This window comes from Sinohyriopsis cumingii, chromosome 16, assembly GCF_028554795.1.
Source record: "Sinohyriopsis cumingii isolate HCF-2022 chromosome 16, ASM2855479v2, whole genome shotgun sequence".
Taxonomy (NCBI): domain Eukaryota; kingdom Metazoa; phylum Mollusca; class Bivalvia; order Unionida; family Unionidae; genus Sinohyriopsis; species Sinohyriopsis cumingii.
Window position 1 is genome coordinate 64,249,638 of NC_142976.1, and position 18,057 is coordinate 64,267,694.

Below are 18,057 nucleotides of genomic sequence, written 5' to 3' on the forward strand. Positions count from 1 at the left end.
AAGATAGCAGGACAAAGTAGGAGGAATTTAAAAGCAGCAAATGCGTTGACAGTTTGCTAATGTTAATTTATAGATACAATATTACCCATCACACATCAATAGACGAGACTCCAGTTGAAACAAACTGAATAAAACATGAAAAGTATGGATCAATCTATTTGTTTATTTAACACGTGATACATTTGAAACTTCCTAATTCAAAATTGATGAAACAATTTAAAATGTAACACTATTTACAAAAGCTTACATTTTAAAATTTACCAAGGAAATTTGAAAAATCTGGGAGATCATATCTGTTGATCCAGTAGTTTGCAAACAGGAAAACATTAAAGGATAGGATATTGTGATGAATCGTGTAAACGTTGTGAGCCAACAGAAAATGCCATTCTGTTAAAACCTGTCACAGACACGCCTCTTCTACTGGAGACTACTGAAGGACAATACAGAGATAGCAGTATTAGGAAGCAAGAAAGCTTTGAATTTTCAAAAGATAATTATTTTCTTGAATGTAGCAGCTTTAGAAACGACAGCACAGTATTGAAGGAGTTTAAACATGAACATCGTGTGAATCACAAAACCAGATGGACAAAAAGAAAGTACATCTCAAAACATCACAAACAACAAAGGATGCACATGAAAAAGTGATAACACGTCTACATTGTATGCACAAAAAAAAGAGATATCATAAAAATATTTAAAAAATTCAAGCTACATCTCGAAAACACTGAAAATCATATACAAGCTGGTTTATGGGATTTTATAGTAGATAAAGGAAATACCATCGCATAGGTGCTGATGTAATCTTGAAGACATTTTTTAAAAAAGCTATCTGACATAAACCGTTTATTGAAATAATCGAGATGTTAGTTTACACAACGTTCAAATATTCAGTTTATAAATAAGAGGTGCCACCCTTTAATTCAGTCAATGAAGTCGTTCGTAATTCCGTTCTTTTTTCGGGAGTGCTCCAAAAGCAGTGATCTGATTCATTCGACAAATTCCTTTAGTGACTACTTGAATAACATTCACATGTGGCGCACAAATGGATTCGAGATGGAATGAAGAAAGACAGGCACACCTTTTTAAGCGGATCTAAGAAGAAAAAGCGTACACTGGATAAAAATAAGACACGGGTGAATAATGATCATATGGTGCGCTGGACTGCTTTGAAAGGCGAACTTGGTTGAAGACAACCCAACAAGGCTTGGTGTTAGCTTTTTATGTTTACAACGGTAACGTCATCAAATATTGCTTTCGACTGAAATCGGTTGACCCAAAGATGTCGTCGATCAACATATAATTAATTCGTACAGATGTAAAAAAATGGCAGGGTTTCTCAATTCGAATGGGAAATTACATGGTTTATAATAAAATGAAACGTCGATATTATCTAGTTTTAATGGAACCGAACGATGTTTATGACCAATATCTTTGACGACTCAGTATTATTTAGATGATTTGGCATATATAACTGTTTGCACGCAACGGCGGCATTGGAACTTTTAAACATCTTTGCAAAACTGTGGAACTTCGCAATCTCAGAGCAGTTACAGAGTGATATGAATAAGGAAATCTAACATAATGATCAAGAGATTAAAACGGTACGAAATGATTTAATCACAATAATCACTGACACGAACAACACGATAACAGCTATGACAAATAACATGTCAGACCTGCAGAACAAATAATTTAATAGATTTAACTAAACAGATTGAGGACTGTTAAAAAAGAAACAAAAGAATGTGAATGAAAGCACAGTTAAGTATATGAAAACCAATTACAATTTATTTATTACGTATCTGAGTGATCAAATCAGAACGACAAATTGATGTTACGGTCACCCGAATTTTACAAAAAATTACAGGCTGTGGTTGAAGGATCAACAACAGATGCAGAAAAATATGTTGCTTGAAAAAGTCGTTAAAAGTATCGTTGTAGTGCAATGTAGTAGTATTGAGGAAATGGATGAAAGGGTGAAAAGAATGAGAAAATATTTAAATGGTTTGGAACAAAAGTTGACAATATATACAGATGAAGTAGATAAAATATGAAGCGAATGATAAACTTGCTTGTAGTATATGATTCATATCATATTTTCACGTATATTCTGAAATTGCGCAACCTTGTTGAACAATATAGCGTTTACTCCAGCATAAATCGTCTCCCACCCATCAATAAAATTTAAATATCATCATTGAGGTTGACTGAATTAGACTTCTGCGAAAATTAGTTTTGAGGGACTTTTCAACAAATTTAACGAACAAACAAAAGAAAGATAGGTTGTGAAATACTCTTAAACATGGTCTAATATTTATAACATTTAGAATTTGGCGGGGGGGGGGGGGGTCGGCGCGGTTATACAATTAGTATAAAATTAGTACACAATGTTTAATTATTCAAACATTATATATCAATGTATCTCGCTATAGTGCTACTGTTATCTCTCTCTGGTCTTATATTGTATTCCGGTTCCAGCAATCCCTGGAATTTTTGAAGTCTATGTTTTATTTTTTCCTCGCTGTCACATCGTATGACCGGAGTAGGCCGTTGGTGCTGTCTCGGGGGTTCCAGCAGGGGATAAAAAGAATAAAATGTGCAAGTCGGTGGCATGTTATCAAAAGTTGCTGGTTTTATTCGATTTGATAGTTCAAACTTTTGCCTCATGCTCGCCTTGACACCCCTCTTGCTCACGCTTTTGTTGGACTTGCTTTTACACATAGACAACATTAGTGGTTTGGGAGGCGGCAGAGGCGGGAAGAGCAAACCCTGTTTTCTTTGGTCTTTTTCGTTTAATCTCTTGTTATCCACTCTGAGTGAGGAATATTGTGGTGAGCCTGGTTCAAGTAGAACAGATTTCATAACTACTGCCTGTTTGTGACGGTTCTTCTTTTGCCATACGCTAATCTCTGCTTGTATAGAGGCGATCTGATCAAGGATAATGGATTCCTGATGACATAAATTGAGATACTCTTCTAGAAGTGTATTGTACTTCTTTGTGATGCTGTTTCTAAGCTGGGAGTTGTTTTCTCTTCTCTTCATTTCTTTGCGCTGTGTTTCCAGACGGCTACCACATCTAAGTCGGCGCTGCATCACTTTATAATGAGCTCTAATGTTGGAATCCAAGAGATGTTTCTTATTTTTTAAAATTTCCTCGATACAACACGAGGTTACCAAGTTGGAGATAGACGAAATTGACATATTCCTTTCCTCGTGGCGATCGTTTACGGAAAATCCATCAAATGTTTCGCTATCTTCATCTTGAACTGGCATGGGTATGGCATTATTTGAACTTTGCCGTGGGAATACGCCCTCTGTCTCTGATATAAAGTGAAACATTTGCGTGAGAAGCTCATCGTCTTGCGATGAGCTTCCAGTTACAGAACCCACCGTGTCTGTCTTACTTTCAAACTCACTGAATTCTGTGTCCTCGTCAAGAATTTCTGTATCATAAAAATACACGTTCTCCTCAACTTCAAAGTTTGTTCCCTTATAAATTTTCTGCTTTTTGGGGAGTAAACATTTCATCTTCTTTTGCGCCAGACGGCTTTCGATACCCTTTTCAGTTATTATTGTTGGTAACATGTTAGGCGAATCGCATTCTTGGTTTCTCCAATTTATAAAGTCACTTTCCTCTATATCTGACTTTGATAAAGAGTTTAGATCCGGTGCTTTGAATCCTCGACACTCTTTATATCCCACCTTTTCAATCCTCAGAGCCGTATTGTCATTTGGCCGCAATCGCCAACTGCATTTCTCATTATTTTCACTCAGCCCCAGCATAGATTCCATGAAGAGGCGCTGCATGATTTCCCAGACGATGTTGTCCTCTCTACTGTTTCCTTCTGTTGGGTTGAGGCCTGCAGATTAGATTTGTTATGTCTTCCAGAGACCTTCCATACTATTCACTGGATCAACTTGCTTCGAGTACTCCTACATCAGTCCGACAATTGAGTTGCTCAGAGGGACGCGTAGCTTGTGTGACTGAATCCCTCTCTTTCAACGGACTGCCTTAGAAATGTAAATAAATAAATACATAAATTAAGTCACCCTCTCTCCCGTGCTTTTGAGATTTGACCTTCAAACGAATCGGTATGTTTTCGTTACAGTAAAAATGCGTATTCAATTCTGAATTTTCTCAGAAATTCCGACACTTTCATAGAATCCTTCTCTTGATCGTCTAGATTACAGTCAAATTTGAGTGGGGAACAGCCAGTAACACATCGGAAGAAAACTTTTTCAAAAGATTTTAGTTCCATTGGTCTATTGGAGAGAACATTGAGACTTTTGCATTTCGTTAAAAAAAAAGAAACAGGAAAGGTATCGTTCATCACGAACGATAATCTTGAATGTAAGCACACTTATTTCAGCTAATAAAACAACATATTGTATACTGATTTTCACCCAGATATGTTGTCGATGTTGTAAGCGTTTACTGGTATTTCAACCCATGCCTAGGGACTTGCTTACGACTTAAAAGGCTTTGATATTTGCTGGACAATAGATGATGTAAAATGTTAATTATTTGCCACTGTTTGAGTGAAATGTTACGAATCTAGGTCTTAAGTTTGGCAACAGAAAGAAAGTGAAACCAACAAAAATTAATGTTAAATCAACAAGCAATTTAACTCTACAATGTTAAGTTAAAATTAATTTTTTTTTATAGTGAATTAAATTCCACATAATCCAAACTGTCATATCACAAGTCAAACAATATAACAAATTCAAAAGTGAATTTCCTCTTCAGTAATTCCAATGAATATTTTAATCAAATAAATCTTCTCGAATTATATCTGAATACAACTTTATTTTGATCAAAATCGATTCCCAGGGATTGACCTACAACAGGAATGAGTTATTCATTTCTCAAATCCCTATTTATATCCATTTTTACTTGACCTATATGTCAATCCTTCCAAAGGAAACTTCCAATCTAACTGTAAACAGACCGGGTTTAGAATATTCTGAACTAAAATGCTACGCAAGCATTCTGTTTATAACTTACAATCCTGGACAAAATTTCAGGACAAAGTTAAATATGCATAATAGTAAACGGACAAGTTGTGTTAATTAAATTGTAGTATATCCTCCAGTTCGTGCCACTGGTTGTAGAATATCTATTTTTCAAAGAGTGACATTTCAAGGTCCGCCTATAGCTGACAATAGTTATAACGTCCGTCTCCACGAAAATACTGCTTGGTCCTGTGGTAGTTGCTATGATAAATTAACTACACTATCCCATGAACAAATAGCTAATATGCCATACAAAACACAGCAAGACAAGTCAAAGACTTTAAATTATAGATTATTATCAATAAAGAAACTGACATGACGTCTTTAGTACCATAATCGGAGTAATTTAAAATGAATTAAATTCAGATCAATGCTATTGCTCAATGATTAGTGCAAAACTAATGTTGTGCCATGCAACATTTAGACAGCTTTCTTCCACCACACGAAGGATTGTAGGTTTTCTTATAACATACCTAGACAATCAACTTCTTGTTGAATTATTGGTTTGGGGCTATGAAGGTCGTCATACAGTGGTATCTGCATATATTGCAAATAACTGCATATTCAGGATTTTGTTTTCTGTTCTAATTAACTCTTTTATGATTATTATACACAATAGAAAGTAAAGAGATACTAAATTTAAGTACTTTCGAAGTTATTATTATAGTTATATGTCAGTACATCCAAATTCTTATGTCACTTGTTTAGGCTCGAATAAACAGTAACACAAGATAGAGTGACAATAAACAAAAATAGGAACTTACAGTTTTATAAAATCGAATCCAAAAATGATCCAAAAATAATCCGAGAATAACATTTTAGTAGTCCTAATAACAAAATGTTATACCGATTTCACGTTCGAATCCCGACGAAGAATCCAAGATGGAAGACGATGACGTATGCTACAATCTGTAGTGTTGAAGTCTACAGTTCCTTGTAGAAAAAAGAATTATCACCCCGATTTCTGATAGCTGACTAAATTTTTATTTTAAAAAACTGTCCTTGTTCGAAAATATTATATGAGCACACGTATTATCCAGAAAAATAACAGAATTAATCCTTTTGAATCCAAGTAATTTGAAATAACTCCAAACCAAGTAATTTGAAATAACTCCAAACAGCACAACATACAACAGTTTAACAGCACAACTCGTACTGATTAATTCTCCAAAACATGGGTTATATGGGCTTTCTGAAACATAAACAAGGGTCACGTGATCATCTTCTGGCGGTTTATAGAAGCAAATACTTGTTACAGATCACGTTTACCCAGTGTGACCCCGGCGAAAACCAATCATTTTATTCTCTAAGAAATAAAAATTAATAGAATTGTTTATATCTTAAAGACAAAGTCCCATCAATTTTAAAATAAAATATAACTTGTTTACGAAGGTTGCTACAAATTCTGAAACTAGCTTAGGATTTAGATCAACACCTGGTGTTTATAAACTAACAGTCAAGGTCAAACTATTTTCTAAGAAATGTATCATCTCTTGTGAACAAATCCACATCACAACATCATGCAATGAAAAATAATTTTTAAAAAAAACTGACAAACAATTAAATTGAAATAAATATATATTAAATCAGATATAATTAAATCAAATATACATAACATAATAATATGGTCCGATTAAGCACGTGTCTAATGGCACCGGGTTATTTGCTCTATTATACAATTTGTCACTCAGAAACAGTAATAATAACAATAACAAGCACAAATAACATGCAATGATACTTTATCATTCAAACAAAACGAAATATTTATTCAAACTATCTAGTAATTCTTCGAAAATTCTATTGGTCTTGCTTTTATTAACAAAACTTAGATCGATGTAAAAAAAAAAGGCTCCATGAATCACACATTTCTTTTAAAGAATTGTGTTTGTTTTCTTTTCTTTCTTCATAAATGGTAATAATTCTAGAGAATCACACTAAGATTTCTTGTGAAGACATCCGTATTGTTAGACTGAAAAAATGTCGAAGTCGTTACGACAGTATTATACACACAGTGAAGTACACGTTGCTTCGCTTAAGTCTCGTGATGAGTGATATTTCGTGTCACCGAAAACGTAAATATCATGCCTAGCAAATGGGGACTAAGTGTGTTTCCCAATAGCCCACCCAGACGGTCCATTGGAGCAGCCCTGTGCGGGTATTAAACCCGTGACTCGTGGATTACAAACACGACGCTAAGCCAAATTAGCAACCGATATTACTTGGATTCTATTCTTTTTCTGCACTGGATAATTTTACCATAGTGATAACGAAGGATTGAAAAGCCGTTAAAAAAAGGAAAGCAGCAAATACAACGGCCCTAAAACTGAATCTATGTCAGTACACGAGCCAAGGCGATTGACTCGCTTTGTACTTCTTGGATCCCGCTTCATCTATTCCCGTTGCCGTTGTTACATACAAAGACATTATCCTTATTGGATGGCAATTTCTCCAGATACTTCGGTATTTTCCACGTCCAAATTCATTCTGATTCGGCACAAGATGTACACCAAAGGAGTTGATCCAAATCAGATTGAAATGGAGATTTCAAACATAACGAAGACAAAACTACAGCTATTTAGTATGACAACGTTGGCGGGGGGTGCAATGTGTGTTGCACTTATGTTGCCTCTGTTCATATAGTAAATGACTGCTCCCTTGACATTACTTATTTCACTTTGGCCTCTGGTGGCAAATATTCGTATTAATGCACGAGGTATTACAAGCACATCATAAACGTGGATTCATGCATCACGCAGAGAGTTTTGAAGTCAGTATGGGATTCACACTGGATCAGCACAGATTGAACACAAGGTCATATTGCGGACATTTTAACGTTTTATATTTTGATCGAATTTAATACAAATTATTCAACTTCCAGTTCAGTTTCTTAACACGGTTACTCTTGTCGCTAATTTAACACGAAACATATTAATCAATGCTAGTACAAGATATCTTGGGGTGAAGTTAGAGAATTTTTAAATAAAACGAAAATAAAATAGAAAAAAAAACAAGTTATTAAAATACAAGGTTAGCTATCGTATGCTTAGCATTTTGACCTGAACAATTTACAAATGCATGGAAGTTAAGACAATATCTCTACATTAGTATGCAGCGTGAAAAACAGTTGCCGATGGTTTTGCAGATTTACCTTTTGCGGAATTTTTACAGTCTGAACCCATTTACCACGAATCTTTGGTTTCAGCATTCGAAAGGATTTCTTTGTGCTAAATAATAGACGAATCTGTGCATGTGTTCTGGTTTCAACCCATTTGTAGCAATTCTGAGTTTGACGTTAATCACGCTCGTAATTTCGTTGTAGCTCAGAGCGCCACTTCACAATGGCGTTACGTCATCATTACCGCATTCCAGCATAAATCAAGACTGTTTTCAGCAAATGAATGTTGACTCGCAGAATAAACATAACACAGAAATATTGCAGATTCAATTTAATGAAGCGGTATCGCTTGTTCATTATTCTAATTTGTCAGTCAAAATACACTGGTAATATCATCATTCACATTATGAATAAATAAATAAATAAATAAATAAATAAATAAATAAATTAAACTATGGATGGAAGTTGATTTGTTTAGCAGATGTTGGTTACAAGAGTCATAATAGAGAAAGGAAATCTAAAGAATCGGGCGATGCTTGACGTAGTGATAATTCCAATTTGACAGCATAGTTATAACTTATTTAACCTGTCTTCTGAATAGAACAGTGAACTTTGCTCCAGTTAATTAAATAATTCCAGTTAATTGCTCCAGTTAATTCAATATTTTGTATGTGTTTTAATTAAGCAGGGAAAGCTACCTTTCTGCAGGTATGACATTAATTAACAAGACTTAAATAATATATGTGTGTGAAGTGATAGTTTCTTGAGAGTTTTATTTAGACTGGAAGTTTGTGCAATAGATCCAAGGAGTACATTATGCAAGGGTAGCTTGGTGTCAGGCAAGTACATTGTTAGTATTCACTGTTCGCCAGAATCTACGCACCCAACTGAACAGTGGTGATGTCGAATGTTCGTGTTTCTCCCAACAGGACAAATGAAGCAAATTACGACTGATTTCCGAAATGGAAATTGGCTTAATGTCAGTGGTGTGGACATGACTTTTTTCTTTCCTGTTGTTTGTGTATGGTGTTGAAATTGACCCAGGCCCTGATCCTAGAGGTAGACCCCCCCTCCTCCAAGTAACCATATAACTTGTAGCTGGGTCAGGAACCTTGAACGGTTATGGAACCCTCGGAGCGCCAACGAACAAAGAATATAAAACCCACAGAGGACCTTGCCAATGTCAAAGTCGAGGAACTTATAGTAACAGTAAACCTGTAAACCATTTAGAAATACGGCTCCAGAAAAAGAGAGGAAAATCTAGAGTACTGATAGGTACAGTCGAGACATGACAACCTTGTCTTTTATGGACTTCTGAAAAAACACCTTAGAAATGGGAGGATACCGAACAGACGATTACGCAATATATGACCAATTTACTTGGGTTGTATGGAGAATATATTGAAGTGGAACGAATACACACAGACAAAAACCAACCGCGAAACCTCGAACAGCCATTACAAAGTTTTCGTTTTTACGATGACAAGGAGAAAATGTTAAAACAGAGGGAAATGAACTATCACGTATTTGCCGATAACCGTGATAACTGACGAGAATGTTGCGTCCAGTGAATCCGTCGACTCAGTGCCGGATTAACAAATAGGCAGAGTAGGCACCGGCCTAGGGACCCTGCGACAACGGATTAAAATAATATTGATAAAACGTATTAGAAGATAATTTTCGAGGGGGAAGGGCCCGTAGATTTTGACTGCCTAAGAACCTAAGGGCATCCACATGGTTTAATCTGGCACTGCGTCGACTCTGTCACTTTTTTTGCATAGCGGAGGATTTTCCTCTTTGAGTACGGCGAGCAAGGACCAATTTGTATCCTGCTTTGAAACGGGCTATCGATGTGGGGAAGACAGCGCATTTCCAATAGGATAAATTGATGATATATGTCTCTGATGAAGTCACACAAAAAATAAAAGAAATCTCCAGAGTTCCTTAATAATAGAAGTATAGTCAGGGTTCATAAATCTTTGAGGAAGAAAAGAAACTAAAAGCTACTAAATTTAAATATCTGTTGTGGAATATATTTTGTTTATCTTGAAAATTTGAATTCAGTATGTTAGATACTATCCATCATCTTCTAACATAACATGGTTATAAGAAATGTGGGCTGACGCTTCAAGTCAGTTTAGTTGAACTGGATATATTTAATAGCGTAATAATTAAACGTTAATTAGCAAATATAAATTTTGGTCGTTTATGTGTATATGTGCGTTTAACTGTCTAGTTTTTTGTTGCTTTTTTTTTTACAAATTTTCAATATCCATGGTAAATGGTGGGCCAATTAAAAACCTCTGTAGTGTTTGTTATTAAGCATGTTGGTGGCCCCAGGGCACATTTTAATGTTTGAATGATACACTGTGCTGATGATCTTTTAGGGTTTCAGTCGACTTTTTTTCTACAAACTATATTTTTAAGCCACCCCTTCCCCCCAACCATTCATCAGTACAATTTTGATTGTCGTTTTGCTTTTACAGTACTAATAACTTTATCCGTTTAAAGTCCATATGCAGTCAATCAGTCGATTGTCAAATGTTTATGTAAATGGAATAATTAATTCTAAAATTGCTCCAGAATCCATGGTTGTTGTTGGACGTTTTAAACAACTTCTTCAAAAAATCGATTATGCCGATTTGAATGCTGGATAGCAGAGTTTAAAAAAAATTGTACTGAAGATTAAACTTTAGGTAAAATTTATGCTATTTATTTTATGCCTATCAATTTCTTTCCTCAAGAACGAGCCAGTCTATTCCCAAAAGTAGGAAAACGATACTTGACATACGAATGGAAATGAGTAGCATTCATCTGAGCAGATCTGTACAATCAAGTTCTAGCAATGTGTTTATTCCGCTGTAAATACAATAACTGTCAAAATAATGCCGTCATTCCCATGCCAAGTTCTCACGGGAACCCTTCCCAATGTCCCGCCATAAATATTTTAAACGTTATCAGCCACCTTCATAGTTATTCAGCGGGTGAAATGTTCCCAGATGCAAACTTTGACAACTGCAGAATAGATGTAAATAACATACGTGGATCTGATATTCTCAACCTCGAAGAACTCGCGTTATTAACAGTGATCGTACTGAAAATGAGTGACATTTGCTGTACGCTGTTCATTCATTAAACCGATATTCATGCGCTTTTAACAGTTCAAAGCAAAGAAATTCGGTTTATGACTTAAGAAGTTCATATCATAATGGTAGAAATGCTAAGAAATTTTATTTCAGTAACGTTTTGGGGATTTTATCAATTTATATGAAAACTGCTGGTATATAAAAAACTAGATTTATCATAGTAATTCGATCATTATTGATGAGTCACTTCTTGTTATCAGCATAAAAAATCCAGAAAATCGTTTATTTTACATGTGATGCTTAATAACATGGGGAGTAGCTACTCCTGTAATGGTAAATTTTATAACAATTGTTGTCGAAGACACAAAGAGATCAACAACAAAGCAACCAGTACACATTTATTTCCAAAGCATTTTGGCCGTATTTTTAGATATATAATATATTGTTGTCTTCCTGAAATTAATGTGTCTGAATGTTATGAAACTAGCAATCAATGCAGATAGAGGCAAACCAAATTCTAAACAATAAGCAAAAATCAAGATAAGTATTTGTAATAGTTGGATATTTCTAGATTTTACGGCAATTGATGAAAGTTCGTGAAAAATTATAAACAGCGACATATAAGACCACCAGAATTACTACATTACACAACTAATATTTGTTATTGCAGCAAGTGAACTTTTAAAATAGGAAGAAAATTAGTTACAGTTAACAATATAATGGGTGCTGAACTATCAGCTGATTACAGTACATATAACGTGTAAATGTACATCTGATATACTAACAATTCGAACGACGAATTTGCAAATCTGACATCATAAGGAGACATTTTATAGATTAGGGGCGATTGAGGATATCATATTTGAATACTGGAGATAATATTTAATAAATGTCATCTATCCTTATAGAAAATATTGGGCTTCATTTGATCCATCACGGAGTGTAACCTTCGTAGGTTGCTGACATTACTGTTGACAGCTCACTGAACGTGAGCAAGATAGGTCCAAAATAGTATACCCGTACAGAGGACGATATGAGTTACCAAATTGCGGTTCAGCGATGGATTTTGAATAAATTTGCAATAAAGTATTTTTCCTGATAATTTCAACAAATATATATTTTTTTGTTGGAAATAATTAATTCTGCTTAGATATATAGTCTCAAGAAGATTTAGGATTTTCCAACAATTTTCCAGCTTCTCCAACATACAACACTTTTCCAACAGTCTTCCAATTCTGGAACGTGCGCACCATGTATACAGGCATCTCTGACGACCCCAGGGAGGTGGACGACACCAGGAAGACGGCATTCATCGATAGAGAGCTCATCAGACTAAATATCAGAATAGCTTCCCTCCAGGAAATCAGGGTCGCCTCTAACGGCTCCATCAGAGAGGAAACCTACACATTCTTCTAGAAGGGTCGAGAACCTGAGAAGCCTCGCCAGCACGGAGTCGTCTTCGCCATCAAAAACACCCTCCTGGCCTAGGTTTAGTCTCCCTCTGGGGGCACTGAGCGTCTCTTGTCCATCCGCCTCACCACTGCTGCAGGTCCTGTCAATATCCTCAGAGTCTACCCCCCACCCTCACATCTTCAGAAGACACAAAAGATCAGTTATATGGGCAGCTGGACGAACAGATCAAAGGATGCCCCAAAGACAAACAATATTCCTCCTCTGCGACTTTAATGCCAGAGAAGATGCGGACCAAGATTCATGGTTAACCTGCCTCGGACATCATGACACTGGAAAGACCAACTAAAACGGTCAGAGACTGCAGAAGCTGTGCACCTACCATGACCTGTACGTCGCAAACACTTTCTTCAAGTGTTAGCCACAACACAAAGTGTCATGGAAACACCCCGGGTCTCATCGCTGGCACCAGCTCGACTTGATCTTCACCAGGCGCTCTGCCCTTAACAGCATCCTCTCCACCAGAACCTACCACAGTGCAGACTGTGGTTCAGACCACGCACTCGTGAGCAACAGGGTGCGCCTACAGCCACACACACTATATTGCTCAAAACGAAAAGGACTCGCATCAACATTACACAGATGTCGGTCCCCTCCAAGGTGAAGGAGTATGTGTCCACCCTGGACCAGACTCTCCAGGACCTGCAAGAGAACGATGCCATAGCCAAGTGGAACGCCAAGAAGGGTGCCATCTACTGCACAGCCATGTCCACGTTTAGCAAGAAGGAACGGCCACAGCCATAACTGATTCAACGTACACTTTTCAAGGATGGAGCAAATGATCGAAAAGCCTTCATAGCTTACAAAAAATGCCTTAATGAAAGGACGCTTGCTGCCCTCAAAAGTGCCCGAAGCAACACCCAAGACATCGCCTGACAGTGCGCGAACGAGTACTATCAGCAACTGTATGAAGGAATCCAACGCAGTGCTGAATCTAGAAACATCCAAGGTATGTTCAGTACATCAAGAAGACTCTAGCCCCTACAGTGAAAGGGGTCGTCCCCCTGAAATCTATGACGGGAGAGAAGATCATAAAGCGTGAGCAACAGATGGCTAGATAGGTGGAGCACTACTCAGAACTATACTCCCGAGAAACGTCAGTTACCGATGGGGCCCTTAGCAGCATAACGAAACTGCCCACCTTCGTAGCAGGCAGGTTGACGACAGACATGATCTTCTCCCTCCGACAACTCCAAGAGAAAAGCAGAGAGCAAAATCAGCCATTCTACAGCCATTCTACATGATGTTCATCGACCTCACAAGGCCTTCGACCTGAACAGCAGGAAGGGCCTATTTGAACTTTTCAGTATCATCGCGACCACCCACCCCCACCCCCCGCCCCGACTCCGCAGCATGATAATCTCTTTCCATGCCGATATGAATGGAACAGTTCTGTTTGATGGATGCTCCTCAGATTCCTTCCCAATCAAGAGCCGCGTGAAGCAGGGCTGCGCGTTGGTGCTGATGTCGACACTTTTCGGGATATTCTTCTCCCTGCTCCTGTCCTACGCCTTCGACTCGTCCAAAAATGGCGTACATCTGCACAGGAGGTTGTTCAACCTGGCACAACTGCGCTCGAAGACCAAAGTGAGGTCGGTGCTCATCAAGGAGATGCTTTTTGCAGCTGACGCGGTTCTTGTGACCCACACCAGAGACGAGAAGATGATTTCGCTGCTACCTGCAAGCAGTTGGGCTCATCATCAGCCTGGAAAAGACAAACGTCAGCTTGCAAGATACCACCATTGCCCCTTCCATCAACATCGACGTTGTCATCCTGAAAGCAGTCAACAACTTTACTTATCTGGGGTCAATAATCAGCAACATTCTCTTGCTTGATGTGGAGCTGGACAGAAGGCTTGAAAAGGCAGACACCACCATGGCACGACTAACAAAGGGTGTGTGTGAAAACAACGCGCTAACAGAGCACAAAAAGATCCAAGTTTACCAGGCCTGACTTCTCAGCACCTTTCTATATGGAAGTGAGACATGGAGCATCTACATGAGGCAAGAGCGCCGGCTAAACTCGCTCCATATACGGTGCCTAAAACACATCCTGACAATCAGTTGGCAAGACCGCGTCCCACACAGCGAGATCCTTCAGCGTGCAAGTATCCCCAGCATGTACTTCCTGCTGAACAAACTCTGCCTTCGATGGCTGGGACAAGTCTGATTTATGGAGGATGGGAGGCTGCCAAAAGACATCCTATATGGACAGCTGGTCACTAGCACCAGAAGAGTAGGCCACACCTCACGCTGTTTCAAGGATGTGTACAAGAAGAGGGACATGAAGGCATGCGACATTTCACCCGAGGATTGGAAAGTGCTGGCCAAGGACCGATGCACCTGGAAGCTGACAGTAAGCAAGGGCATAGCAGTCGCTGATGCAATGAGAGGCCAGCTGGCGGCATACAAACATGAGAGAAAGACGAGCGCGGCAGCAACCCCCCAACAAATCCGACTTCCCAGTATGTCTGCACTAACTGCAATCGGGACGGTCACTCGCGCATAGGCCTGCACAGCCGCAGCAGACGATGCCAAAAGCCCAGAAACAGACGACACTCCAAGGGCGTTATTCGCATGGTCTTTTGCGACTGATCCGTCAATGATGATGATGTATAGTACCGTGTAACAGACATGTTTAAGAGTCAATATTGCAAGAAATGGGATGTCAGCTTTAATTTATTTTAGTTAATTCTAGAATTTATTTAGTATTTATTTTTGCAATTAATTGTATCGCATTAACAATTTTGTTAGTTAAAGAAGTTAAAGAGTTCAGTACTTAAAAAAGTCCTTCGATTTCTCTTATTATTCTAAAATAATAATTTCTTCACCTCTAATATTTCATATAGGATCCATTTTCATGAGTTTGAGATATCTATATATGTGACATTTTGTTCCTGTTCTTTGAGAAGATTTGTTTTGCAAGTCTCAGTTGCATAAATATGAAAGAGTTGCCTAAATTCGGGATAAATTTCAGTTAGAGAACTTCGTTTGGGTCATCATTGGTGACGCGTACTCACCACTTGTCGCCATTTTCTTATTAATCGTGGGTGGTCATTGAATGAGTGCAATTTTTCTTCACATACCACACTTTTAATAGTGTTAGTTGCGCGTGGTCATGGAATGAGCCCATTTTCTCTTCACATGATTACGCTTTTACTAGTCAAGATTGTGTGATCCTTGGATGAAAAAAAGTATCTCCTCACATCACACATATTCGATTCTGCAAATGTATGTCTGATTATTGAATGTATAAAGTTATTTTCAAATATCACACTTTCACATATGAAACTTTCGATCTGATAACTTATATGCGTTCGTCGGGCGAACATAAACTTCCGATACCACACCCAACTACAAATAGTCGTCAGATACTACACGGTCTAAGGGAAACGACTCTTTAATGTATCGAAAACAGTATATGGTGGAGTTATTTCCCTTGATCTATAGCTCTACTATTAACTCGATACAACATTATGTACGACAATTCTAAGCGATAAAAGTCGTTTTCTGCCCAAGATTGAATATTAAATGAATAAAGAGAATCTTCTTAATAGCATCCCCCCATCTGCATAGTCAGTAAGCAATAAAAAAAACTAAGTAGGAATCATGTGTCACACAGATACAGAGGAGAGCTGGCGATATTTTCTCCTGCACATCAATGACTGCTAGCAAGGATAAAAGTCAACCGTACAAGAAAAATACCCAAATGTCAAACCTGATGTCAAGTTCGCATCTCCACCACCGTCACGGTGGTGGAGATGCGAACTTGACATCAGGTTTGACATTTTTTGTCACTCTGGATATTTTTGTGACTCTGGGTGATTGCTGAATATTCAGTTTATTGCTGTATATTTTATTTGAATCTTGCATATTGATTATATAGGTAAGAGTTTAAGCTCAGAAAAAAACCCATTAAATTCTTCAATAAACGCAATTGGGTCTGATCACATGGTTATGTTCTGACCAATGGAAATTTTCCCTACACTTATCAACTGATGCAACTGCAATTATTAATTAATTAATTAAGAGTTAAATGTTCCTTTTCGGAGTTTATCGTGGCATGAACTGTCAGTTGCGGAATCACACAGCAAAAAGCACTCGAAGGGCGCTACGTAAGCTGTGTGATTCGGCAACTGACTGTTTATACTATGATAAACTCAGAAAAAAAAAAAAAAACGTTAAACTCTTATAACTGCAATTATTTATAATTTTCTTGTTCCTTTTCTTTTCATTTTTAAAAGATTTTTTTTTTCTCACCTGTTTTGGAGTCTTATTGATGCGTATGAATTCTTGCTGAGGGCATCTATTTGTAGAGCGGAATTCTCCATCTGTAACGTAATAGCTACGTAAGCAGCAAATAAATTCTACTAATGGTAGGCGATCTAAGGTTTTGAACATTCCACAGCATGGTCTTAATATTTTTATCTAAATTGGCACATGTGATCTGAGTATAAGTTCAACATTCGTTTTATTTGACACAGTGGCGTCGCTAGGGGAGTTCGGGGGGTGCGGACCGCACCGGGTGACACCATCTCAGAGGGGTGACACCAAAATGAAAAATTGCAAATTTTACAGAGCACACACTGCTTGGTCTAGTCGGATTTCATAAGCGGATAACCGATCATAGTTAAATACATGACTAGCAGGCACAGCAGTGGCGTCGCTAGGGGGATGCGGGGTGTGTGGACTGCACCGGATGACACCATCAGAGGGGGTGACACCAAAATGACATTACTAAGGATTCTGTATGGACTGTTACGGAAGGAGGACCATGGGGGTGACACCATGAGCTACCGCACTGGGTGACACCAACCCGAGTGACGCCACTGATTTGACATACAAATGATTCTTGGATTTGATGTTTTCGTGAGTTCAGTGTGACTTGGCCAAATCGTTATTGTCCAGAAACGTACGTAACCAAATTTCGTTTCTTTACATCTATTTTCGTGTTCATCAACAGTTTAGGCTACCTACAGGGGCTACTTACAAATAAAATTGAGACTATCGGTAAATGGTTATAGTGATAGGGGTCAAACAGTCAAACAGTGCAAGACATCGACCCTGACAGTTACGATGGGAGAGTACAAGAATCCATCTCTTCCCACCCACCCCCACAACGTAACTATCAGGGTCGGCGTCGTACATTATAGGACTGTGAGTCCAGTTGTTATAATGTTAGTCTTTGACTCTCCCCTCCTCCCCAGCCCTATGACCATCTAACTAAAGTTATTAATTCATTTGTAACGAGTCGCAGTGAAAGTGTTGCAAGCCCAATGTTTTCTTGGTAGATTTTGAGTTTCCCAGCTTTATTTCAAATGTAGTTAAAGAAAGAATTATTTATCTTCAGAAAAACATAAAGATGTGTAATAG

General features: G+C 37.9%; 2 protein-coding genes across 2 annotated transcripts in view; one reads left to right on the plus strand and one right to left on the minus strand.

Annotated features, from left to right (window-relative positions):
* Positions 1 to 2,357: 2,357 nt before the first annotated feature.
* LOC149780591 (uncharacterized) lies at positions 2,358 to 8,278 on the minus strand. The gene is made up of 2 exons (XM_089936402.1): positions 8,162 to 8,278; positions 2,358 to 4,011 (listed from the first exon to the last, which is right to left on the minus strand). The coding sequence occupies exon 2, from the start codon at positions 3,805 to 3,807 to the stop codon at positions 2,407 to 2,409; it is 1,401 nt and encodes a 466-aa protein (XP_089792528.1). The 5' UTR covers positions 3,808 to 4,011; positions 8,162 to 8,278; the 3' UTR covers positions 2,358 to 2,406.
* Positions 8,279 to 17,443: 9,165 nt separating this feature from the next.
* LOC149780592 (5-oxoprolinase-like) overlaps positions 17,444 to 18,057 on the plus strand; it is a 178,953-nt gene continuing 178,339 nt past the window's right edge. The window contains exon 1 of the mRNA XM_089937708.1: positions 17,444 to 17,596. The gene's annotated coding sequence lies outside the window, so the exon portion shown is untranslated. The remainder of the gene's footprint in view (positions 17,597 to 18,057) is intronic.

What these genes read in the sequence shown, in the direction of transcription:
- LOC149780591 (XM_089936402.1), bottom strand. Translation starts at nt 3,807, where the DNA reads ATGCAGCGCCTCTTCATGGAATCTATGCTGGGGCTGAGTGAAAATAAT.